Source organism: Balaenoptera musculus, chromosome 10 (assembly GCF_009873245.2).
Source record: "Balaenoptera musculus isolate JJ_BM4_2016_0621 chromosome 10, mBalMus1.pri.v3, whole genome shotgun sequence".
In the NCBI taxonomy this organism is placed as follows: Eukaryota; Metazoa; Chordata; class Mammalia; order Artiodactyla; family Balaenopteridae; genus Balaenoptera; species Balaenoptera musculus.
Genome location: NC_045794.1, coordinates 95,074,031 through 95,099,146, shown reverse-complemented (window position 1 = coordinate 95,099,146; position 25,116 = coordinate 95,074,031). Strand labels below are relative to the sequence as shown.

Genomic DNA, 25,116 nt, shown 5'->3' with positions numbered 1-25,116 from the left:
CTGCCAGAATCTGGGTAAGTCCCCTGGATGTGCACTCTGGGGCTCCTTCAACTTTGTCCCTCTGAAGAACTTTTGGCTACATCTGGGGAACATTCGGTTTCCATCTGGGGATTTTCCGTTTTGGAAATCCCACGCGTAAGGCACTGCTTGGACTAAGGTCACTGGCTTAGTGGGACTTGGAAGCAGCCACACTGAGCTTTGTGTTGTCTGATTTTTTTCAAATTTTGTTTTTTGTATTTGTTTTTGTTTTGTTTCTGGTGTAAGTCTTCTGTCTGCTGGTGAGGGTTCTGGTTTGTTTCCAGTCCCTGCGTGAGTGTTTTTTGATCGGATATGGGAAGCATTTCCTTGATTCCATCTGATAATTTTCCCTGGGGAAAATTTTGGCAGCTTGGTCGACCTATAGTGCTAAACCTATGACTAAGACAAGAATGCGATTCTATTGTAATTCTGTTTGGCCAATGTACATTCTTGAAAGTGAGGAAAGGTGACCAGTGAATCGTAGCCTAAATTATTATACTATTCGTCAGCTAGAACTGTTTTGTCACAGGAATGGGAAGGCTGGGACTTCTCTCCACTCCATGTGGGCTAGCCACGCTGAGTTCAGTCCCTTGTGGGAATTGAGCCACTTTGGGCTCCCTGAGAGCCAGTTCTGGGTTTGTTCTCTTTTAAATACTGAGCCAGTCTGTTTGGAAGCCTATGTCTGTGAATGGAAGTGGAATTTTTAAACTATACCCCCTCTGATTTTCTGTCTGTGCAGCCGTAGCTTATCTGCTGTTTGTGTTTTTTCGTGTATTATTTTGGGGTGAGCCACTCTGGGAAAATTCTACCTGCTCATTGAGAGCCACTTTGAGACCTCTGTCTGGGAGTAGAAATGGAATCTTTGGGCTATTTATCGATTGCATTGTAATCAGATGTTTAACCAAGCCCTTTTTAAGTCTTTCTGTCATTTATAGATAGTTATTATTGTACTCTGATGCCTTTGCAAAAGTGCTTCATCTTTAAGAAGATTTATGTGAAGGACCATTTTGACAAGCACAGGTCTCATAAATTTCATATCATACTGCTGAACTGGGTAAGAAATTAAAAATCTTAACGGAGAATCTGATGGCTTCATAAAAAGTTGAAAAAGGATTGGTCACTGAGTGAACTGGTGAATACAGTTATAATGTTTATGGTTTTTTTTATTACTTTTTTTTTTTTTTTGGACGGGAAAGTAGGATTCGTTGGTGGGCATGAGTAAGGAAGAGACAGTGCCAAGGCTCTCATGAGTGCAGGGCCCATCATTTATCCAGGGATCCACGATTAGGGATATATTTGACTCCACAGCCATCTGTGTTGAGCTGCTTTTCTGCCACCATGTTTTCAAATTCATCCGCATTAAACTTAGTAAATCCCCACTCCTTGGAGATGTGGATCTTCTGGCGGCCAGGGAACTTGAACCTGGCCCTGCATAGGGCCTCAATCACATGATCCTTGTTCTGCAGCTTGGGGCAGATGGACATTATGACTTGGCCAATGGGGGCCCTGGCTACTGTGCCCTTGGGCTTTCCAAAGACAGTGCATATCCCTGTCTGGAGCCTAGATTGGGCACAGCATGCCAGTCATGAATGTCCACTGGAAAGGGCTGTCTCCAAGGTCCCTTAGGGAAACCCATACAGGCAACAGGCTGCATACACTACCAAGGAGGCTGCTGTTTGCAGCCATTGTACACTGGGGAAAAGAGCATCGTTGGCTTAACTGACTGCAGATTATTACTGGTTTTGATCTGTGTTTTCCAGACATAGAGAAGCCCTTCCCCTCAAGCTACTTATGACTTAGAGTAATTGGATATATTACACCTCTGTAAGAAAAATTGAAATATTCTTTTTTTCTCTCTGCCTGGTCCCTCCAGAAACTGGAGATTCTTGTGTTCTGAGCAGCCTTATCAGGTGAATGGGAAAGACTGTCTCCTGGCATGTGTAGGAATCTTGATATTTCGGCAACTTCTAGAAAGGAGAAATCCACTAAGGCAGAATCTGATGGCAGGCTTATGTTTCAATAGATATGAAATTCTAGTTCTGTTCACTGAAGTCTGTATTTATGAAAGTTATTGTGTTAATCACACTTTTGCCCTGATGTTTAGGAGGAAAGGCAAATTACCTAGTGAAGTTATCAGAGTGTAATTACTCATGATTTATCACTGTTTGCTTTAGGTCTACTGCTAAAAGAGTATATACGATGCTTGTGTGACAATTGGGTATAAATGATAAAATATATGGCCTATAAAGCACTTCTTCATTAACATACCTCTGAGCTTGTTCACAATACCTGATCAATTTTTCCCCAACATGGATTAACTAGGCAAATACAAAGGAGGCCTAGCACCAAGGGACATGATCTACATACACCAGGGGCAAACAGCTGAATTACCCCAGCATTGAGGGACAGATGTTTTGATCATCAATGTCTTCTGCTGAAAGACTTGCAATCAAGAGAGGATATGATGAAAGAAAAAAATCTGCACATATTGAGGTATGAGGAAGTCACTGGCTTATACATGGTTTAACTTAAATTTTGCTCATCAAAGCAGCCTGTTTTGTGGCCTTTCAGACATGCATTGTACATCTGCTTTAGCCATCAAGGAGGAGAATGCATTTGAAAGTCAAATGGAGTAAATGTTGTTCAGACATCCAAGGTAAAACGAAGTGACTGTTGCAGAAGTTCCAGCTGTCACTTCCTTCTACCTCTAACTGCGTCTGTTGCACCAAAATGGCAGACAAAGGGATTGAGATCTCAGTCATACGAGACTCAGATCCAGGACTTGGAACTCAAATATATTTCTAATTCGGTATCCATTCCCCCCAATTTAGGCAGGATTATGCTCCATTTCAGCAGGAAGTAACCAGAGTGGTTATCACCCCATCCCCTGAAAGATCTGGGGAAAGATAAAAGCGAAGTGGGGATTAAAACTGAGTCCCCCTAGAATCGAGTTCCTCTGACAGGTTTATGATTAACATCTCTATCCAAAACAATTATTCCTTTTCTTTCCAACATCCGTTCTCCTCAAGATTGAGGAGTATCAAAGAAAAGGGGGGTAGTGAAACCGAGCAGGGCCCTGTGGGTCTCCTGGACACGGGAGTCTTTCTGTTCAGTCTCCCTGACCTTCCCTGAGTTCCAAACGGCAGGTTCAAACAGTTGCTAATCAGGGAAGGGAAGGGATGCAGAGACAAGGGAGGAACAGCCAAGAAACAATAGTGTAGCCTTGGGGAAGGGTCCTGGTTCCACATCAAGGGATACACCTAATATCTTTGAGCTCTTTACAGAACTAAGACCCCAACAATGGAAGATGTAGCATTCTTCATTCCAGGGAAGACCACCTGAGGCTAGATTAAAGGACCAGAGAAATTCATCAAAGGTTACCTGAAACCAGATTAAAGGGGTGCAGGCCCTGCACACACCTTAATCCTTATCAGCAGCCCCACCCTGAACCTTTGCCATAAAACTCCTCCCCAACTCCCCTGGGTTGGGACACACGGTTTTGAGGGCATTAGCCCACTGTGGCCCCCTTTGCCTGGCAAAGCAATAAAGCTTTTCTACTTCACCCAAAACTCTGTCTTTGAGAATTAATTTGGTGTTGGGGTACAGAGGCCAGTTTTGGCTTCACCTTTCCCTGCACATCAGCCATGTCTGTGCCTGTCCCTGGCTGACACCTGGCGTGAAGGACATTGATATCCAGCAAAACAGGGTGTCACTGGTCAGTTACTCCAGATGGTAGCAGAGGTAAGTCTTGTGCTGCTCTTCAGCCTGTTACCAGTTTCCGTGGTGGAAGTTGAAGACCTCTGGAGACATCTGGCACCTGCAGCCAGAGTGGGGAGAGAAAAGGAAGGTGCAGAATGCTCTTGGGGTCCTTGCAGGCACTTGTTCCCCTCTGAGCCCCCAACCACCTGGGACCAGCCCAGAAGCTTTTGGTTCCTTTGCTGGTGGCCTCCAGGCAGCTCTGCCCCGAATTTAGGCTGGTCCACGTGACCACATCTCATCCTTTGCTGTATATTGTTGGGGTCATGGTCACCCCTGAGACCCAGGGCTGTCCTCCTCAGTGTGATGACCTCCTCTGTATGGTGGCCTCCCCCACTGACTCTCTGGCCTCCTGTTCACTGGGTTTCTCTCCTTGACCATCCCACAGGCACCTCTGTCCCTACAGGTGCCCCCTGAACCCCTCCTCCTTTAGGGGGCAGCAGTCAGCCAACATGGGGCTGTAACTGGGTGACTCTGCTGAGCCCAGGTGTTTAAGGTCTAGCCTTCATCCAGAGTGATGGAATTGCAGTAACACTTGGATTTTGTTCCAGAATAGTGGCTGGGACCTGGTTTGGGGCTGAGCTCCTCTCAGCCTGTGGGCTGACTCCTGTTCTTCACCTGACCAGGGACACCCCCAGGTGCAGAGGAGCCAGGAGATGGTGGTCTCATAGGCCCCTCTCACACCCACCTGCTGGGAGAGGAACTCCAAGAAGATTTTCATAGGAAAGTGTGTCTAAGTGTACAAAAAGCTCAGTGTCCAGCTCTTAGGAAGTTTTCTAGGACCATCCGTCCAAAATGCCAGAGAATTTATAAAACTCAGTGTCGCTGCTTTATTGACAATACCAAAAATTTGGAAACTACCTTAATGTGCTCCGCTGGGGGTGTTGCTTGGATCAAATAAATCAGGAAATATCCACACATAGAACATTATATGGCCTTTTGAATATTGATGCATTTGTTTCTATATTTGAATGTTATGCATTTATGATGAATCTTTAAGACTTGAGGAAATGTTTATGACATGCTATGGGAGGAAAAGCAGGACTCCAACTTGAGGGCACAGTACGGTTTCAAGCCCAGTACAGTTTATGACCTGGGGGCCAGAGGCATGCCCAGTTCCCAGGGCTGTGCCTATACTCATCCATTTAATCCTTTTCCTACACTGCACCTAGTGCTGAGGCACAGAGGGGGTTAGTCACTCAGCTGAGGTCACACAGCTAGCAGGAAGAGTTGCCGGGAGTTGAACCCAGGAAATCTGTACCCACAGCCCATGACTTTGACAGCTATACTCTATCATCTTTGTTGTAAATATATTAGACAGAAGAAAAATCTGGCAGAAGAAACACAAGAAATGTTGCTAGACTTACTTCTGAGGTAGAAGTCAAGCATGATTGATTTTCCTGAATCTTATAGCTGGAGGGAGATGGGGGGAGGGCGGTGATGGGCTGTTTTGTGTCTATTTCTTAAGTTGGGGAGTGAGCACCTGGTGTTCACATAGTATCATATTTAAATCTTATCAATAAAAGAATTTCTAGGGGCTTCCCTGGTGGCGCAGTGGTTGAGAATCTGCCTGCCAATGCAGGGGACACGGGTTCGAGCCCTGGTCTGGGAAGATCCCACATGCCGCGGAGCAACTAGGCCCGTGAGCCACAACTACTGAGCCTGCGCGTCTGGAGCCTGTGCCCCGCAACGGGAGGGGCCGCGATGGTGAGAGGCCCGCGCACCGCGATGAAGAGTGGCCCCCGCTTGCTGCAACTAGAGAAAGCCCTCGCACAGAAACGAAGACCCAACACAGGCAAAAATAAATAAATAAACAAAGTAAACAATGCCTTAAAAAAAAATTCTTTAAAAAAAAAAAAAGAATTTCTAATTGAATATGTAATTAAACTTAAAAAAAAGTATTTTAGTGGTGCACTTATACTTTGCAATGAGTGATTTTGATTGTAGATTTTGGAAAGTTCTGTCCGTGAAATTCAAGGACAAATTGACTTCCTTTCTGAAAAGTAATAGTTTCCTAACAGGAAACTGTATAACCACTTCTTCCTTTACAAGGAAGCTTTTTTTTTTTTTTAATTGTATCTAGATAAGGATATTTCTTCTAAAATTGCATAAATCTTTACATTAAAAAAATCTTGGCTATTGATTTCAGACTTTCTTTAATCATCCCAGGCAGAGTGTTCAAGCACTTGGGCTAAGAGGTGCCAACTGGTTCAGACCAGCTCTGCTTTGTTACCTCTGACCCTGAGACCCTCAGTTTCCTCACCTGTGCAGTGGAGGTGAGGAATTGATCTTCACTGCTGGGCTGGGTGGAGGTTTAAGTGAGCCACTCATTCCTGTTCAGGCATGAGGATGAGAATGTAGTGGACAGTCAGCACTCAGTAAGTGTTGCTTATTTTCACTTATTTCTGCTTCAGATTAAGTCCTAAATTTATAACACAGGAGTGTCATGATGACCAAGGGTCAGCTCCCAGGTTATATGATTGCACACATTCAAGGGCCCACAGCACCAAAGACAAAAACCATAGGCAGAAACAGCAAGAATGTGGAGGAAGGGACGAGAGCATCAAGGGTGACCACAGGGTCCAGCCCAGGGGACTGCAGGCATCCAGCTGAGCTAGGTCATCATATAGCAGGAGAATGAAAACCCCAGGACCCAGGTGATACCTGTCAGATATGGCTGCTCTGACACCTTTCTTTCCTTTTCTTCTTTAATTTTTAAATTTAGTTTTAATTACATAGATGAGATCATATTTAATGATATTGATGAAAATGGCAATTAAAAATCCCACAACAGCCTGGTATGTTCATAGACCCAGTGACATCTGAATACACACGTAAGTCACACCTGCTTCCTGCACACAGAGCACTGCTGAGCAAGGGGGTGCCGAGCTGCCAGGGGTCTGGGACCCCCATCCAGATTTCTGGGCTCACAAACATCCAGGCACATTTGAAAAGTTAAATATCATGTTAAAAAATAAAGGAGAGCCATCAAAGTTGAATAAATGAGATATTCAAGGGACATCATTCAGAGAGGAAAAATAAAAGTGTATTCTTGAGGTAAATTTTATGTTATATGTGTATTGTACCACAATTTTAAAGAGTATATTCTTTTTTTAAAAGGTATAATTCTCTGTGCTATACAGTAAGACCTTGTTGTTTATCTATTTTATATACAGTAGTTTGTATCTGCTAATCCCAAACTCCTAATTTATCCCTCCCTTCCCCTTTCCCCTTTGGTAACCATAAGTTTGTTTTCTCTGTCTGTGAGTCTGTTTCTGTTTTGCAAATAAGCTCATTTGTATCATATTTTAGATTCCATATATAAGTGATATAATATGATATTTGTCTTTCTCTGTCTGAGTCACTTCATTTAGTATGATAATCTCTAGGTCCACCCAAGTTGATGCAAATGGCATTATTTCATTCCTTTTTACGGCTGAGTGGTATTCCATTGTGTGTGTGTGTGTGTGTGTGTGTGTGTGTGTGTGTGTGTGTGTGTGTGTATTATCCATTTATCTGTCCATTTAGGTTGTTTCCATGCCTTGGCTATTGTAACTAATGCTTCTATGAACATTGGGGTGCATATATCTAATTTGAATTAGAATTTTCTCCAGATATATGCCCAGGAACGGGATTGCTGGATCATATAGCTTTTTAAGGAACCTCCATACCGTTCTCCATAGTGGCTGCACCAATTTACATTCTTATCAACAGTGTAGGAGGGTCCCCTTTTCTCCACACTCTCTCCACCATTTATTGTTTGTAGGCTTTTTAATGATGGTCATTCTGACCAGTGTGAGGTGATACCTTTTTGTAGTTTTTTTTTTTTAATTTTTGAATTTTATTTATTTTTTTTATACAGCAGGTTCTTATTAGTCATCAATTTTATGCACATCAGTGTATACATGTCAATCCCAATCGCCCAATTCAGCACACCACCATGCCCACCCCCCCGTGGCTTTTCCCCCTTGGTGTCCATACCTTTGTTCTCTATATCTGTGTCTCAACTTCTGCCCTGTAACCCGGTTCATCTGTAACATTTTTCTAGGTTCCACATACATACGTTAATATACGATATTTGTTTTTCTCTTTCTGACTTACTTCACTCTGTATGACAGTCTCTAGATCCATCCACGTCTAAACAAATGACTCAATTTCGTTCCTTTTTATGGCTGAGTAATATTCCATTGTATATATGTACCACCTCTTCTTTATCCATTCGTCTGTTGATGGGCATTTAGGTTGCTTCCATGACCTGGCTATTGTAAATAGTGCTGCAATGAACATTGGGGTGCCTGTGTCTTTTTGAATTATGGTTTTCTCTGGGTATAGGCCCAGTAGTGGGATTGCTGGATCATATGGTAATTCTATTTTTAGTTTTTTAAGGAACCTCCATACTGTTCTCCATAGTGTCTGTATCAATTTGCATTCCCACCAACAGTGCAAGAGGGTTCCCTTTTCTCCACACCCTCTCCAGCATTTATTGTTTGCGGATTTTTTGATGATGGCCTTTCTGACTGGTGTGAGATGATATCTCACTGTAGTTTTGATTTGCATTTCTCTAATGATTAATGATGTTGAGCATTCTTTCATGTATTTGTTGGCAATCTGTATATCTTCTTTGGAGAAATGTCTATTTAGGTCTTCTGCCCATTTTTGGATTGGGTTGTTTGTTTCTTCAATATTGAGCTGCATGAGCTGTTTATGTATTTTGGAGATTAATCCTTTGTCCATTGATTCATTAGCAAATATTTTCTCCCATTCTGAGGGTTGTCTTTTCATCTTGTTTATGGTTTCCTTTGCTGTGCAAAAGCTTTGAAGTTTCATTAGGTCCCATTTGTTTATTTTTGTTTTTATTTCCATTACTCTAGGAGGTGGATCAAAAAAGATCTTGCTGTGATTTATGTCAAAGAGTGTTCTTCCTATGTTTTCCTCTAAGAATTTTATAGTGTCTGGTCTTACATTTAGGTCTCGAAACCATTTTGAGTTTATTTTTGTGTATGGTGTCAAGGAGTGTTCTAATTTCATTCTTTTACATGTAGCTGTCCAGTTATCCCAGCACCACTTATTGAAGAGACTGTCTTTTCTCCATTGTATATCCTTGCCTCCTTTGTCATAGATTAGTTGACCATAGGTACATGGGTTTATCTCTGGGCTTTCTATCTTGTTCCATTGATCTGTGTTTCTGTTTTTGTGCCAGTACCATACTGTCTTGATTACTGTAGCTTTGTAGTATAGTCTGAAGTCAGGGAGTCTGATTCCTCCAGCTCCGTTGTTTTCCCTCAAGACTGCTTTGGCTATTCGGGGTCTTTTGTGTCTCCATACAAATTTTAAGATTTTTTTGTTCTAGTTCTGTAAAAAATGCCATTGGTAATTTGATAGGGATTGCATTGAATCTGTAGATTGCTTTGGGTAGTATAGTCATTTTCACAGTATTGATTCTTCCAATCCAAGAACATGGTGTATCTCTCCATCTGGTGGTATCATCTTTAATTTCATTCATCAGTGTCTTATAGTTTTCTGCATACAGGTCTTTTGTCCTCCTAGGTAGGTTTATTCCTAGGTATTTTTTTCTTTTTGTTGCAATGGTAAATGGGAGTGTTTCCTTAATTTCTCTTTCAGATTTTTCATCATTAGTGTATATAGGAATGCAAGAGATTTCTGTGCATTAATTTTGTAAACTGCAACTTTACCAAATTCATTGATTAGCTCTAGTAGTTTTCTCGTGGCAGCTTTAGGATTCTCTATGTATAGTATCATGTCATCTGCAAACAGTGACAGTTTTACTTCTTCTTTTCCAATTTGTATTCTTTTTATTTCTTTTTCTTCTCTGATTGCCGTGGCTAGGACTTCCAAAACTATGTTGAATAATAGTGGTGAGAGTGGACATCCTTGTCTTGTTCCTGATCTTAGAGGAAATGCTTTCAGTTTTTCACCATTGAGAATGATGTTTGCTGTGGGTTTGTCATATATGACCTTTATTATGTTGAGGTAGGTTCCCTCTATGCCCACTTTCTGGAGAGTTTTTATCATAAATTGGTGTTGAATTTTGTCAAAAGCTTTTTCTGCATCTATTGAGATGATCATATGGTTTTTATTCTTCAATTTGTTAATATGGTGTATCACATTGATTGATTTGTGTATATTGAAGAATCCTTGCATCCCTGGGATAAATCCCACTTGATCATGGTGTATGATCCTTTTAATGTGTTGTTGGATTCTGTTTGCTAGTATTTTGTTGAGGATTTTTGCATCTATATTCATCAGTGATATTGGTCTGTCATTTTCGTTTTTGTAGTCTCTTTGTCCGGTTTGGAATCAGGGTGATGGTTGCCTCATAGAATGAGTTTGGGAGTGTTCCTTCCTCTGCAGTTTTTTGGAAGAGTTTGAGAAGGATGGGTGTTAGCTCTTCTCTAAATGTTTGATAGAATTCACCTGTGAAGCCATCTGGTCCTGGATTTTTGTTTGTTGGAAGATTTTTAATCACAGTTTCAATTTCATTACTTTGATTGGTCTGTTCATGTTTTCTATTTCTTCCTGGTTCAGTCTTGGAAGGTTATACCTTTCTAAGAATTCGTCCATTTCTTCCAAGTGGTCCATTTTATTGGCATAGAGTTGCTTGTAGTAGTCTCTTAGGATGCTTTGTATTTCTGCAGTGTCTGTTGTAACTTCTCCTTTTTCATTTCTAATTTTATTGATTTGAGTCCTCTCCCTCTTTTTCTTGATGAGTCTGGCTAATGGTTTATCGATTTTGTTTATCTTCTCAAAGAACCAGCTTTTAGTTTTATTTGATCTTTGCTATTGCTTTCTTTGTTTCTATTTCATTTATCTCTGCTCTGATCTTTATGATTTCTTTCCTTCTGCTAACTTTGGGTTTTGTTTGTTCTTCTTTCTCTAATTTCTTTAGGTGTAAGGTTAGATTGTTTATTTGAGATTTTTCTTGTTTCTTGAAGTAGGCTTGGATAGCTATAAACTTCCCTCTTAGAACTGCTTTTGCTGCATCCCATAGGTTGTGGATCGTCGTGTTTTCATTATCATTTGTCTCTAGGTATTTTTTGATTTCCTCTTTGATTTCTTCAGTGATCTCTTGTTTATTTAGTAACGTATTGTTTAGCCTCCATGTGTTTGTGTTTTTTTACGTTTTTCTCCCTGTAATTCATTTCTAATCTCATAGTGTTGTGGTCAGAAAAGATGCTTGATATGATTTCACTTTTCTTAAATTTACTGAGGCTTGATTTGTGACCCAAGATGTGATCTATCCTGGAGAATGTTCCGTGTGCACTTGAGAAGAAAGTGTAATCTGCTGTTTTTGGATGGAATGTCCTATAAATATCAATTAAATCTATCTAGTCTATTGTGTCATTTAAAGCTTCTGTTTCCTTATTTATTTTCATTTTGGATGATCTGGCCATTGGTGTAAGTGAGGTGTTAAAGTCCCCCACTATTATTTTGTTACTGTTGATTTCCTCTTTTATAGCTGTTAGCAGTTGCCTTATGTATTGAGGTGCTCCTATGTTGGGTGCATATATATTTATAATTGTTATATCTTCTTCTTGTATTGATCCCTTGATCATTATGTAGTGTCCTTCTTTGTCTCTTGTAACATTCTTTATTTTAAAGTCTATTTTATCTGATATGAGTATTGCTACTCCAGCTTTCTTTTGATTTCCATTTGCATGGAATAACTTTTTCCATCCCCTCACTTTCAGTCTGCATGTGTCCCTAGGTCTGAAGTGGGTTTCTTGTAGACAGCATATAGATGGGTCTTGTTTTTATATCCATTCAGCAAGCCTGTGTCTTTTGGTTGGAGCATTTAATCCATTCACGTTTGAGGTAATTATGTAAATATGTATGTTCCTATGACCATTTTCTTAATTGTTTTGTGTTTGTTTTTGTAGGTCCTTTTCTTCTCTTATGTTTCCCACTTAGAGAAGTTCCTTTAGCATTTGTTGTAGAGCTGGTTTGGTGGTGCTGAATTCTCATAGCTTTTGCTTGTCTGTAAATCTTTTGATTTCTCCATCGAATCTGAATGAGATCCTTGCCAGGTAGAGTAGTCTTGGTTGTAGGTTCTTCCCTTTCATCACTTTAAGTATATCATGCCACTCCCTTCTGGCTTGTAGAGTTTCTGCTGAGGAATCAGCTGTTAACCTTATGGGAGTTCCCTTGTATGTTATTTGTCGTTTTTCCGTTGCTGCTTTCAATAATTTTTCTTTGTCTTTAATTTTTGCCAATTTGATTACTATGTGTCTCGGCGTGTTTTTCCTTGGGTTTATGCTGTATGGGACTTGCTGTGCTTCCTGGACTTGGGTGACTATTTCCTTTCCCATGTTAGGGAAGTTTTCGACTATAATCTCTTCAAATATTTTCTCTGGTCCTTTCTCTCTCTCTTCTCTTTCTGGGTCCCCTATAATGTGAATGTTGCTGCATTTAATGTTGTCCTAGAGGTCTATTAGGCTGTCTTCATTTCTTTTCATTATTTTTTCTTTATTCTCTTCCGCAGCAGTGAATTCCACCATTCTGTCTTCCAGGTCACTTATCCGTTCTTCTTCCTCAGTTATTCTGCTATTGATTCCTTCTAGTGTAGTTTTCATTTCAGTTATTGTATTGTTCATCTCTGTTTGTTTGTTCTTTAATTCTTCTAGGTCTTTGTTAAACATTTCTTGCATCTTCTCGATCTTTGACTCCATTCTTTTTCTGAGGTGCTGGATCATCTTCACGATCAGTATTCTGAATTCTTTTTCTGGAAGGTTGCCTATCTCCACTTGATTTAGTTGTTTTTCTGGGGTTTTATCTTGTTCCTTCATCGGGTACATAGCCCTCTACCTTTTCATCTTGTCTATCTATCTGTGAATATGGTTTTTGTTCCACAGGCTGCAGGATTGTAGTTCTTCTTGCTTCTGCTCTCTGCCCTCTGGTGGATGAGGCTATCTAAACGGCTTGTGCAAGTTTCCTGATTGGAGGGACTGGTGGTGGGTAGAGCTGACTGTTGCTCTGGTGGGTAGAGCTCAGTAAAACTTTAATCCACTTGACTGCTGATGGGTAGGGCTGGGTTCCCTCCCTGTTGGTTGTTTGGCCCGAGGCAACCCAACACTGGAGCCTACCTGGGCTCTTTGGTGGGGCTAATGGTGGACTCTGGGACGGCTCATGCCAAGGAGTACATCCCAGAACTTCTGCTGCCAGTGTCCTTGTCTCCACAGTGAGCCACAGGCACCCCCAGCCTCTGCAGGAGACCCTCCAACACTAGCAGGTAGGTCTGGTTCAGTCTCCCATGGGGTCTCTGCTCCTTCCCCTGGGTCCTGATGAGCACACTACTTTGTGTGTGCCCTCCAAGAGTGGAGTCTCTGTTTCCCCCAGTCCTGTCGAAGTCCTGCAATCAAATCCCACTAGCCTTCAAAGTCTGATTCTCTAGGAATTCCTCCTCCCGTTGCCTGACCCCCAGGTTGGGAAGCCTGATGTGGGGCTCAGAACCTTCACTCCAGTGGGTGGACTTCTGTGGTATAAGTGTTCTCCAGTCTGTGAGTCACCCACCCAGCAGTTATGGGATTTGATTTTACTGTGATCGCGCCCCTCCTGCCATCTCATTGTGGCTTCTCCTTTGTCTTTGGATGTGGGGTATCTTTTTTGGTGAGTTCCAGTGACTTCCTGTCGATGATTGTCCAGCAGCTAGTTGTGATTCTGGTGTCCTTCTACTCTGCCATCTTGGTTCCTCTCAGCCCTTTTTGTAATTTTGATGTGCATTTCTCTGATAGTTAGCAATGTTGAGAATCTTTTCATGTGCCTCTTGGCCATCTGTATGTCTTCTTTGGAGAAATGTCTATTTAAGTCTTCTGCCCATTTTTTGATTGGGTTATTTGTTTTTTTGTTATTGAGTTGTGTGAGCTGTTTGTATATTTTGGAAATTAAACCCTTGTTGGTCGCATCATTCGCAAATATTTTCTTGCAGTCAGTAGGTTGTCTTTTTGTTTTTGTTTATGGCCTCTTTTTGCTGTACAAAAGCTTATAAATTGATTAGGTCCCATTTGTTTATTTTTGCAAAGCAAAAATTCTATTGTCTTGGGAGACTAACCTAAGAAACATTGGTATGATTTACATCAGAGAATGTTTTTGCCTATGTTCTCTTCTAGATTTCTATGGTAGCATGTCTTATATTAAGTCTTTAAGCCATTTTCAGTTTATTTTTGTGTATGGTGTGAGGGAGTGTTCTAACTTCGCTGATTTACATGTGACTGTCCAGCTCTTCCCAACACACTTGCTGAAGAGACTGTTTTTCTCCATCGTATATTCTTGCCTCCTTTGTTGAAGATTAATTGACCATAGGTGTGTGGGTTTATTTCTGGGCTCTTTATTCTGTTCTATTGATCCATATGCCTGTTTTTGTGCCAATACCATGCTGTTTGGATTACTGTAGCTTTGTAGTATTGTCTGAAGTCTGGGAGGGTTATGCCTCCAGCTTTGCTCTTTTTCCTCAGGATTGCTTTGGCAATTCTGGGTCTTTTGGGATTCCATGTAAATTTTAGGATTATTTATTCTAGTTCTGTGAAAAATGTCATGGGTAATTTGAAAGGGATCACAAAAGTATATTCTTCAAATGACATTCAGCCTGCCTAGTGCCAGTCAAACAGCTGCCTGTCCAGACAGCGTAAGGAGAACATGCTGGACTGGACATCTAATAATACAGAAAAAAAACATTTCTGCTACAAATGAATGAGAGCTAAATACCCTCCAAGAACTGGCAGTTCCTGATTGGCCATTGGGTTCAGTACACATTTCCCATCAGTATCCAAGCAAATGCTTGGCGTTAATGAGGTTGATGTGAAATTCACATCCAGTTTGTACTTCACATCACCTTCCTTTGCACCTACAACACAAGAAGAGCTCTATAGACACACTAGTTCTTAACCTGAGCCTCTTGCAGTCCAGAAAAAAGCCAGGTGCTAGATTATTTCAACCACGGTTCCTTGGGGCTTTCTGAGTCCTTGTTTCACCCAGAGCATGGGGAGGGACATCTCCCTGTCTTGGGCGATGTCCAAGCTCAAGGCCCCCTCCCAGTTGGGCTCCTGCTGTGCTTTCGGGCCCACGAAACCCATGAGATATTTGACTGCATCACCATCCATCACATGCTACCTAACTTCTTTTACTATTTGAACCTAAGTAGTAGTTTTTCAAGTTCAAAAAACAAACGAACAAAAAAGGCAAAAGCAATCATGTTTTTCTATGGATTTCTATTAAATTTATATATTACTTTAGTTTTATTCATTCCTTATTAAATTTATTACAAAGCATTTTCTACGGGTTTTGTCCCTACTGTGAATGGAATTAGAAGGTATTCATGTAAGGACACACACCATTACAAAATCAAAATGACAAAGAAACCCAAAACCAAAAGCAAAGTTGTGCCGTCATTCTTGCCAACTCCAGACCTGCCAAACACCACGGCTTTTAACGACCTCTCTAACTTCCACAGTCCTTTCCTTAGGGTTACATGATGTGCTTATACTTCTGGGTCTTGATCCATCATCTTTTGACGTCTTTTCTGATCGGGGAGAAGGTACACCACTCCATCTTCCTTTCACTCTTCTCTGCCTTGGAAGTGATATCACTGTTCTCAGACCCTCAACTCGTCCCCCCCCCAGACCCCACCCTTCAGCTTAAATTCTATTTTTCATCCTGCCAACCATGAACGTCTCCCATGGCTCCCATATTTGTAACAGAAGGGCTCAGCCTCCCCTGTGTTTCTCCCTGCCTGTCCACCTCCCCTGAAACTTCAGCTTTTCATTTTACATTTCAGAGAAAATATTCTGCTGTGTTAAACACCCACCACTTTCTGCAGTTTAAATCTAAAGGTATGCAGATATTTGTCTCTCCACGAGCAAGCAGAGTTATCCTTCCTTTCATAGTGTTGCAATGTTGCTTGTGCAATGACACTTGTGCACCTCGAAGTCTCTTAGTGTCACATTCAAAGGACTTCCCTCTTTTGATATTTCACAACCAGACAGGAAGCATGCCCTTGTTAACCCGAATTCTGTTTGGAGCACACCAGAAACCATCCTGGGGACACAGCGGGGTGCCCCAGGGGAACTCATCGGAGGGAAGATTGGGGCCAAAGGACCCCCAGGGAGGATGCAGGACCACTGCTCAGCCCGAGCAGGGCTGGGACAAGAATGAGAGTTCCTGTAAATGTCTCCTGCACAAAAAGAGCAGTCAGATCGAGCAAACGAAAATATAGGACCCCAGTTAAATGTGAATATATTTTTGGTTAAGTAAGTTCCAAATTATTTGTTGTTTATCTGAAATTCAAAGTTAACCGGGGATGCAGTCTCTGTCACTGGCAGTCCTCTGATACAGTGCTTGTGTATGTACCCTCTGACACCTTGACACAGAGCCTGGCACCTTCACAGGGTTCCAGGATGATGAAGATACCTCCCCTCCAGCTCCCTAGGTGACAAATGCTCCTGTCCCCTCACTCAGGCCCCTCCCACCCTCAGCCCTGACCCTCCTTTGCCCTCTCCAGACATCTCCCCAGGATCCTGGTCCTGTCTCAGTCCCTCCCCTCTGCCCTGAAGTCTCCCACATGTGCTCTCTGGTCTGACTGGGCCAACTCCAGACTCCTGGGCTGGAAACCCCGGCTTTGCTTGTGGCCTTCTCCTGCCCCTCTGTGTGCATCCTACTATAACTCACAATGTTTAGGAAAGTGTCTCAGTGTTGGCTAGGGATTGGCACGGACCCAGGTGTGAATCTGGGCTCTACCACGTCCTACCTGTGAGACCTTGGGAAGAGGAAAAAAGGATTTTGCCTCATAGCAATATAGTGCTAAGTAGTAATTCCTTGTTCTGAGATTTGGTGAAGTTGGGATAAGCCTATGTATGAAAAGGGCTTGGTCAAGGCCAGGAGACATGGTGAGTTTGCAACCAAAAGGTAGCTGTTCATTTAAAGCCAAGTGAGGGACTTCCCTGGTGGTCCAGTGACTAAGACTCCATGCTCCCATTGCAGGGGGCCCAGGTTCAATCCCTGGTCAGGGAACTAGATCCAGCATGCTGCAACTAAGAGCCTGCATGCCACAACTAAAAGATCCCAAGTGCCGCAACTAAGGCCCAATGCAGCCAAATTAATTAATTAATTAATTACTATTAAACATAAAATAAAGACAAGTGAAAGGGGTCCCCTCTCTGTCCATCCTCCCTCCCGTGGGCGTGACTCCTTCGTCTCTGGGGACTTGCAGACTCCCTGGCACACCTGCAGCAGGAGGGGGCAGGAGACACAGAAATGAGGGCATCAGCTGAGAACACAGCTGGGACCCATCAAAAGAGGCCAGGCCCAGACATCGAGTCAGGAGTGCGGGAGGAGCCCCCAGGGGGCAGAGGAGGAGACCCCCGGAGGAGGAGGTGAGGCCCCATCGGCGACACTGAGAGGCTCAGGAGCAGGAGCTGGCCTGGCCTGGGTCTCGGCCAAAACCGCTCTGCTGCTGAGGCCCCCAGTGCTGTCCGCCACGTCTCTCTGGGCACCTGGCTGCACGCGGTGTGAGCCAGAATGTGCCGGAAGACTGGATTATTTGTGGATTGAGTGATTTATTAAATGAGTGATTTCTCCTCTTTTTTATAGTAGCATCATCATCTGTTGAAGAATAACTATGTCAAATCGTCCTAAGTACTTGACGTTTAACTGCACAACAGCCCTCAGTCAGTCACTATTATTCTCCATATGTTCCAGGTGAGGAGCCCAAGAGCCGATCTTTTCCCCTCTGCAGCCCAAACTGGGTCAAGTGAAACACCAACAGAAAGTGCGATCTGTGAGTTTTCCCATCAGCCCCTTCTCATGGTAGGACACTGCTAGTATCCATTAAAAAGATGTACAGGCTCTGAAGTTCTGGGGTTTGTCCCATCCTCTTTCTTCCCCTCTGGAATGAGATGTGATGTCTGGAGGTGGGCAGCCATCTGAGGCCCTGAGGAGACAAGTGCCGAGAGCTGAGATTGGGGAGCAGGAACAGCAGGCTGTTTCTTGACAGCATCGCTGACCAGCTGAGCCAGGCCTGGACCATCCTACCCTCCCCACATGGCTTCTTCTGTGAAACAAGCCTGACTTCTAGCCCCTCCAGGTAGCTCTGTCTCTGCCCACCGTCCTCCATCCCAGCATCCTGTCCTTAGGCCCCTTGTCCTTCCACCCTTGGCCCTTGGCCCTGCTTTGCTCTTCTCCTCTCCTTTCCTCTCTCCTCCTCTCCCATCCCCTCCCCCTTCCCCTCCCCTCCTCCTCCCCATCCTCCTCCCCCTTCCGGGTCACACTGTTCTATCAGTCCTTCCCTCCGGGGTGCCAGCCCTCCCTGACTTAGTCCCTTCCTCCCTCCTTGGCCATCATCATCGTCTCTCCCTTATTTTCTATCCCTTCAGGTCTCAAACCAAATGATTCCACTCCCAGCCCCTCACAGTCATTATGTGAGGTTGTGACACAGTTTGGGCCCCTGACATGTGAGCAGAAGTCTGTGAAGAGAGACCTGGGGAGACTTCGCTGTCTGGACGCCTGTGCAGGACAACCAGCCGCCAGGGGCTGACTCAGCTCAATTCAGGCCCGACAGAATCAGTGGCAGGAGAGAAATCTAGTGCCTGAGATGGGTCCTGCTTGGGTCTATGTACTGTGCAGGGGCCAGTTCATCATCTGTGCAGGAAAGCACCTCCCTCTGGCTTCTCCTACAGGGCAGTAGAATTAGGAGTGGTGTGGGGCTGAAGTAATTCCTGGTGTTCACCTGACTGCTGATTTGAAATTTCCCTTCCAGTATTTAGACTCATTCTTTCTCTTCTCTTATCGCATGGTCTGTCATTTCAAAACAGTATTGTTGGCAGGGTGATAGGTTGTCAATGACTGTAGATTTTTTTTTAACATCTTTATTGGAGTCTAATTGCTTTACAATGGTGTGTTAGTTTCTGCTGTATAACAAAGTGAATCAGTTATACATATACATATGTCCCCATACCTCTTCCCTCTTGCGTCTCCCTCCCTCCCACCCTCCCTATCCCACCCCTCTAGGTGGTCACAAAGCACCGAGCTGATCTCCCTGTGCTATGCGGCTGCTTCCCACTAGCTATCTATTTTACATTTGGTAGTGTATATATGTCCATGCCACTCTCTCACTTTGTCCCATCTTACCCTTCCCCCCTCCCCATATCCTCAAGTCCATTCTCTAGTAGGTCTGTGTCTTTATTCCCATCTTGCCCATAGGTTCTTCATGACCATTTTTTTTTCTTAGATTCCATATATATGTGTTAGCATATGGTATTTGTTTTTCTCCTTCTGACTTACTTCACTCTCTATGACAGACTCTAGGTCCATCCACCTCACTACAAATAACTCAATTTCGTTTCTTTTATATGGCTGAGTAATATTCCATTGTATATATGTGCCACATCTTCTTTATCCATTCATCTGTTGATGGACACTTAGGTTGCTTCCATGTCCTGGCTATTGTAAATAGAGCTGCAATGAACGTTGTGGTACATGACTCTTTTTGAATTACGGTTTTCTCAGGGTATATGCCCAGTAGTGGGATTGCTGGGTCGTATGGTAGTTCTATTTTTAGTTTTTTAAGGAACCTCCATACTGTTCTCCATAGTGGCTGTATCAATTTACATTCCCACCAACAGTGCAAGAGGGTTCCCTTTTCTCCACACCCTCTCCAGCATTTATTGTTTGTGGATTTTTTGATGATGGCCTTTCTGACTGGTGTGAGATGATATCTCACTGTAGTTTTGATTTGCATTTCTCTAATGATTAATGATGTTGAACATTCTTTCATGTATTTGTTGGCAATCTGTATATCTTCTTTGGAGAAATGTCTATTTAGGACTTCTGCCCATTTTTGGATTGCATTGTTTGTTTTTTTTGATATTGAGCTGCATGAGCTGCTTGTAAATTTTGGAGATTAATCCTTTGTCAGTTGCTTCATTTGCAAATATTTTCTCCCATTCTGAGGGTTGTCTTTTCGTCTTGTTTATGGTTCCTTTGCTGTGCAAAAGCTTTGAAGTTTCATTAGGTCCCATTTGTTTATTTTTGTTTTTATTTCCATTTCTCTAGGAGGTGGGTCAAAAAGGATCTTGCTGTGATTTATGCCGTGGAGTGTTCTGCCTATGTTTTCCTCTAAGAGTTTAATAGTGTCTGGCCTTACATTTAGGTCTTTAATCCATTTTGAGTTTATTTTTGTGTATGGTGTTAGGGAGTGTTCTAAATTCATTCTTTTACATGTAGCTGTCCAGTTTTCCCAGCACCACTTATTGAAGAGGCTGTCTTTTCTCCACTGTATATTCTTGTCTCCTTTATCAAAGATAAGGTGACCATATGTGCGTGGGTTTATCTCTGGGCTTTCTATCCTGTTCCATTGATCTATATGTCTGTTTTTGTGCCAGTACCATACTGTCTTGATTACTGTAGCTTTGCAGTATAGTCTGAAGTCAGGGAACCTGATTCCTCCAGCTCCGTTTTTCTTTCTCAAGATTGCTTTGGCTATTCAGGGTCTTTTGTGTTTCCATACAAATTGTGAGATTTTTTGTTCTAGTTCTGTGAAAAATGCCAGTGGTAGTTTGATAGGGATTGCACTGGATCTGTAGATTGCTTTGGGTAGTATAGTCATTTTCACAATGTTGTTTCTTCCAATCCAAGAACATGGTATATCTCTCCATCTATTTGTATCATCTTTATTTCATCAGTGTCTTAAAATTTTCTGCACACAGGTCTTTTGTCTACTTAGGTAGGTTTATTCCTAGATATTTATTCTTTTTGTTGCAGTGGTAAATGGGAGTGTTTTCTTAATTTCACTTTCAGATTTTTCATCATTAGTGTATACTGTGGATTTTTGAATCCTAGATTCCCCTCCTACAAGATTTAGCTGATTTTTACTCACTCCAGCAGGAATTAGTGTGACCACTATACCTCCACTCCACCATGAATCAGATCCACTACAAAAGAGAAAGGCATCTGCATGTAACTTTTAATAAACTGCTTGTAGTACATGATACATTTACTGAGGAAAAAAATTTCGTGGAAGATTCTTAATATTTCATTTTATTGCTCTGGATTTAAAATCAATTAAAATATCCATTTCTCTAAAAATCGAAAACTATTCTGATAATATTGAATAGAATCTTACTGATGTAGATTTGGAACATAATATAGGTTTGAATGAAAAGTAAATCTACCCAGATTGTTTTTTTTTTAAACTATTTCTTATGAGCCATTTGCCTTTCACTGGTTTCTTTGGATCAATCTGGAGAGGGTAGCAAATGGCATGTTTATATTTCTCGAAAGAAACTGTTTTTTTCTGCTGTTCAGCAGAGGTCTCCTGACTTCTTTAGAGAGGCTGACGTCCATCCTTCAGTTTTGCTGCGTCTAGGACGGGAGCAGGGAGTGAGACAGTGGAAGATGAAACAAAAACCGAGAGGAGGTCTGGGGAGTGTTACAAAGATGGAGAAGGAAGGAGGGACACAGCAAGTGAAAAAGTAGAGGGACCACATGAGAGGGGAAGGAAAGGATGGAGCTGGCGCCCCAGGAGGGAGCAGGTCACGCAAAGGAGGCTCTGAGAGGAGGAAAAAGGCACAGGGAGAGGAGAGGAGAGGAGAGGACGGAGGAGGTCCAGGGAAGCAGCAGGGAGGAATCCTCACCTGGAGAATCGCCTGCAGCTTCTCACATAGATGTTGACTCACTACTTCCAGGTCATCCCAGGGCTGAAAGGGTCTTCCCTGGTGGTCCACAAAGGTTTCCCAGCAGTGCTCAAACTCTGAGATGGAACAGGGGAGAGAAAGGTGAGCTCCAGTCTGGGGAAGGGTTGGGGCCACAGGGCTGAACTGACTCTTCGGGACAGACTTTCCCCGTCATAATTTCACTTCCTCGTCTCTCTTTCCTCCTGGGGACTCAATAGCTTACCCCTCCAACTCTTTCTTGCAACTGGAATTTGAGCCAGCCCAATTCTCCTTCTTTCTGGAAGTCCCCCAGTCCTTCTTGCATATCCACCCACCCCCCTTCTTCCCCTCCCCGAACCAGCTCTGCTCCCCTGAACTCTCTCTTCCCATAGAGTCCTTCCAGAGTCTAGCGTCACCTCTCAGGCAGCACACAAAGTCCTCTCCACCGGGGATTCCCACCCTTCCCACCCCTTTCTAGCAACTTCCCTCAGGCCTCTCCCTGCCACCGCCCCGCCCCCAGGAGACCCATGCTGACCCTTAGAGGTCATGATGGCGATTTGGGCCCCAGCCGCCTGCAGTGTGCGCAGCCCAGCCCCGCAACCGGGGAGGCTGTAGATGCGGGAGGCGAAGATGCGCAGGCTCACGTGGCTGTTCTCCCCCAGGAATGTAGCCAGGTTCTGGGCACAGGTATGACAGGGGGTCCAGGAGATGAAACAGGTGAGCCTGTAGTGCAGCCCCCGGTCCAGATTCCAAGAACGGATCCGGTCCAGGAAGTAGAGCTCCGCATGGCAGGGCTGCCCTGGTTGGTTAGCACCCTACATAGAAGAGGAAGAAAAGTGGACGGGGTTGGGGGGAGGACGAGGCCAGAGTAGGCAGGTGGGTGAGGCACTGGCCTCCAGCGCTAAACTAGAGCGGGGGCAAGCCTCAGCACCAAGTGAATGATATTTCAATGCAGCATTTACATGATCCAAAGTAACGCAAAACTCCATGAGAGACAGTATCAGTGTTTTACAAAGAGCTCGGTGAGCAGTGGTGACTTGTTATTGGCCCTCGGCTCCCTGTGGCTCTGCACAGCACTGAAATTGATCAGTCTTCATGCAAATGTTGATGTTTCGTTCATCATAGAATTGCATTAATTTTGATTTTTAAACTATTGCCTTAAAATATGACTCATCTTGATTTCTGAGTTTTCTGGAGCACCTCTTATTTTTGTGCCCGAGGTAGGGCCTTCAGGAGCCTCACCTAGTCCAGCCCTGCAGAGAGGAGGCCAGGGGAGCTCCCACGCTGGCCTCCTGCCATGGAAGTGGGTGTTTCCTCCCTGGAGCGATTCACCCTGCTCTCCAGCTCCTCCTCTACCCCACCCCACATGTGCACCAAAACTTCTACAAGCTTCTACTCTGGGCCTCACCCTGTGCTGAGCCCAAGGCTGAGGGGCGTCCTTGGGCTAAGGACAGCTGGCAGTGGGGTTGCAGGGATCAGCGCCCTTGGCAAGATCTCTCAAGCAGTGGGCAGGGGTCCTGCCGGGCCCGCCTAAGTCCATAGTGACTGAGGAAGAAGTTGGGCTCTCTAGCCAGAGCCTTCCCCCGGGCAGAATCCGGGGAAGAACCTGGCCCCTTGTCCAGATGCCTTTCCCTCTGTCCCAACCCCTCCCCAGAGGCACAGCAGGAGAGGAGTAGCAGAGTCCTAGAGCCTGGGATGACATTGAGCTGGAGGTGCCAGGCCCTGGATTGCTGTGACTGGCTTCTGACATGTAGCTCAAAGCTGCCAATCACACAGCAAGAGTCCTCACCTGATTCCAAGCAGAGCAGCGGTAGCAACAGCAGGACCAGAGGTGAGAGAGCTTGTGGGACAGCCTGTGTGCAACTGACAACCTTCTACCCTGTGTGTCCCTCAATAGGGAGGCCCTGCCTGCTGAGGGCAGGCTGGGTCAGTCACCTTGTTGTGCACGAAGCCCTTGTTCTCGTCCAGAGGGACCCAAGTGTCACCATCCAGGATCTCCACCTTGTAACACAGGTAGGTCTTACGAGCCCTGATCTGATTCATGAAGTTCTCAGTGAAGGTGTTTTCATCCAACAGGCATCTACGGTCAAAGGCGGGAGAAGCCCGAAGACACGGGGCTCCTTCTGGGACCGCCCAGCGCTCCTCCCCTCCCCGCACACCCCTTCCTTCTGCACCCCACATCTCTGCTGGAGCCATGAGTCCTCCCCCTCTGACCCCTGCTGGGGGCTCCCAGGGAATTCAGGGTCTCCCCCCAGGAGCAATGCAAGATGCTCAGAGCCTCAATGAAGACCTGGCCCTCTGCTCGAAGTCGGACTGGGTCACGGCCTCTCCCCACCATCCCGCCCCTGTCCTAGCTCCCGCTGCCCCGCTCCCCTGTAGCGTGGTACCTGGTCCTGGGCGCTGTGCTGGCCTCCATGAGTCAGTTTCTTCACCGTCCCTGGCTCTGAGTCTTCAGTTTCTGTTCTCGGTCACAGCCTGTGGTCCCCTCCCTGAAGCTCTTCGAGCACCAGGAGCCTTATATACAATCAGAGCGCCTGGAAACCACTGTGTCAGCGGAGTTGGGCCTCACCCCTTCCTGAACTCTAGCCACTCATGACACCTACGAACTTCTCTGCCCAAACGCCATACCCTCACGGAGAAGTTTAAGTTTCCTTTTCCCTGTTCTGACAAAGGCCCAACTTGGATGCCACCAGGACTGACCATGGGCCAGTGAGGTCTGGGACGGTGCGGTCATCTGAGCAGCAGGGACTAGCAAGGCAGGTGGTGAGGGGACAGACGAAAGGACAGGTGTCCGTACCCTGGAGGACAAGCTCCATCGCGGCCCATCGCTGAGTCTCCTGCAGCAGCCAGCACGGGCCGTGGCCTGGCGCAGGCTCCCTGGGGCCCGCTGGGCTGAGGGACCTGCGGGGCGCTCTCTGGGGAGGGGAGAAGCTGCTCGGACAGGCAGGCAACCGCCTTCATCCTTGGGGAAGGGAAGGGAGGGGGAGAAACCTGGCCGAGCTCTCCTTAGGAGCCCCCCGTGCAAGGCCAGCAGACTGGACATGGAGCATTTTTTCACCCCGTTACACAGAGGAGAAGAGAAAGGCTCCCGGAGGGACCAGGCTGGACCAGGACCACACAGGGACACATGGCTGTGGGACGTACTTCGGCCTCAGGAAGCGTGGCCGCCCAGGCTCTCCCTGTCCCCCTCCAGACCCGAGGAATGTGGGGACTGTGTCTTCCAGCCCCAAGTGTGACCCTGGCCCTAGCTGGCCCTGTTTGTCCCTGAGGGACTGCCCCCTGTCCCACTGACTCCCCATCCTGTTCCTCTTAGAGCCCCTGCCCTGGCCCAGTGCTCCTCGCAGGGGAGCTGGCTACCCGCCCGCCCCGCCCCGAGGCCCAGCCTGGCCGCCCGCACTGGGGACCAGGCTGCTGACCCACATCCTCAGGGAGGAAACTCAGCACGGTGTCCCCCTCCTTCTCGGGCGGGTGCTCCTCCTCATGGAGGGTGCCCTCCGCCCCGCCCTCACCCTGGGCTGGGGCCCCTCTGTCCCCTTTGTCCTCTAGACCTGGTGCCCTGGAGAGCAGACACTGTCCTCCGGGTGGTGGCTCAGCCCCCATCTTTGTGGCAGGTGGTTTCTGGGTGAGAACGGCCCTGGGGTGTGGGGTGTCCTGAGCAGCGCCCACACTTCCCGGGTCACAGTCT

At 45.1% G+C, this 25,116-nt stretch overlaps 1 protein-coding gene and 1 pseudogene across 1 annotated transcript; both read right to left on the bottom strand.

Annotated features, from left to right (window-relative positions):
- Window positions 1–1,622: 1,622 nt before the first annotated feature.
- LOC118902909 lies at window positions 1,623–1,747 on the bottom strand (annotated as a pseudogene).
- A 19,054-nt stretch (window positions 1,748–20,801) lies between these two features.
- On the bottom strand, window positions 20,802–23,906 carry LOC118902688 (DNA dC->dU-editing enzyme APOBEC-3G-like). The gene is made up of 5 exons (XM_036867314.1): window positions 23,819–23,906; window positions 23,367–23,511; window positions 21,967–22,246; window positions 21,414–21,529; window positions 20,802–21,141 (listed from the first exon to the last, which is right to left on the bottom strand). Exons 1-5 carry the CDS (start codon window positions 23,845–23,847, stop codon window positions 21,127–21,129), a joined length of 585 nt encoding a protein of 194 aa, XP_036723209.1. The 5' UTR covers window positions 23,848–23,906; the 3' UTR covers window positions 20,802–21,126.
- Between the last annotated feature and the right edge of the window lie 1,210 nt (window positions 23,907–25,116).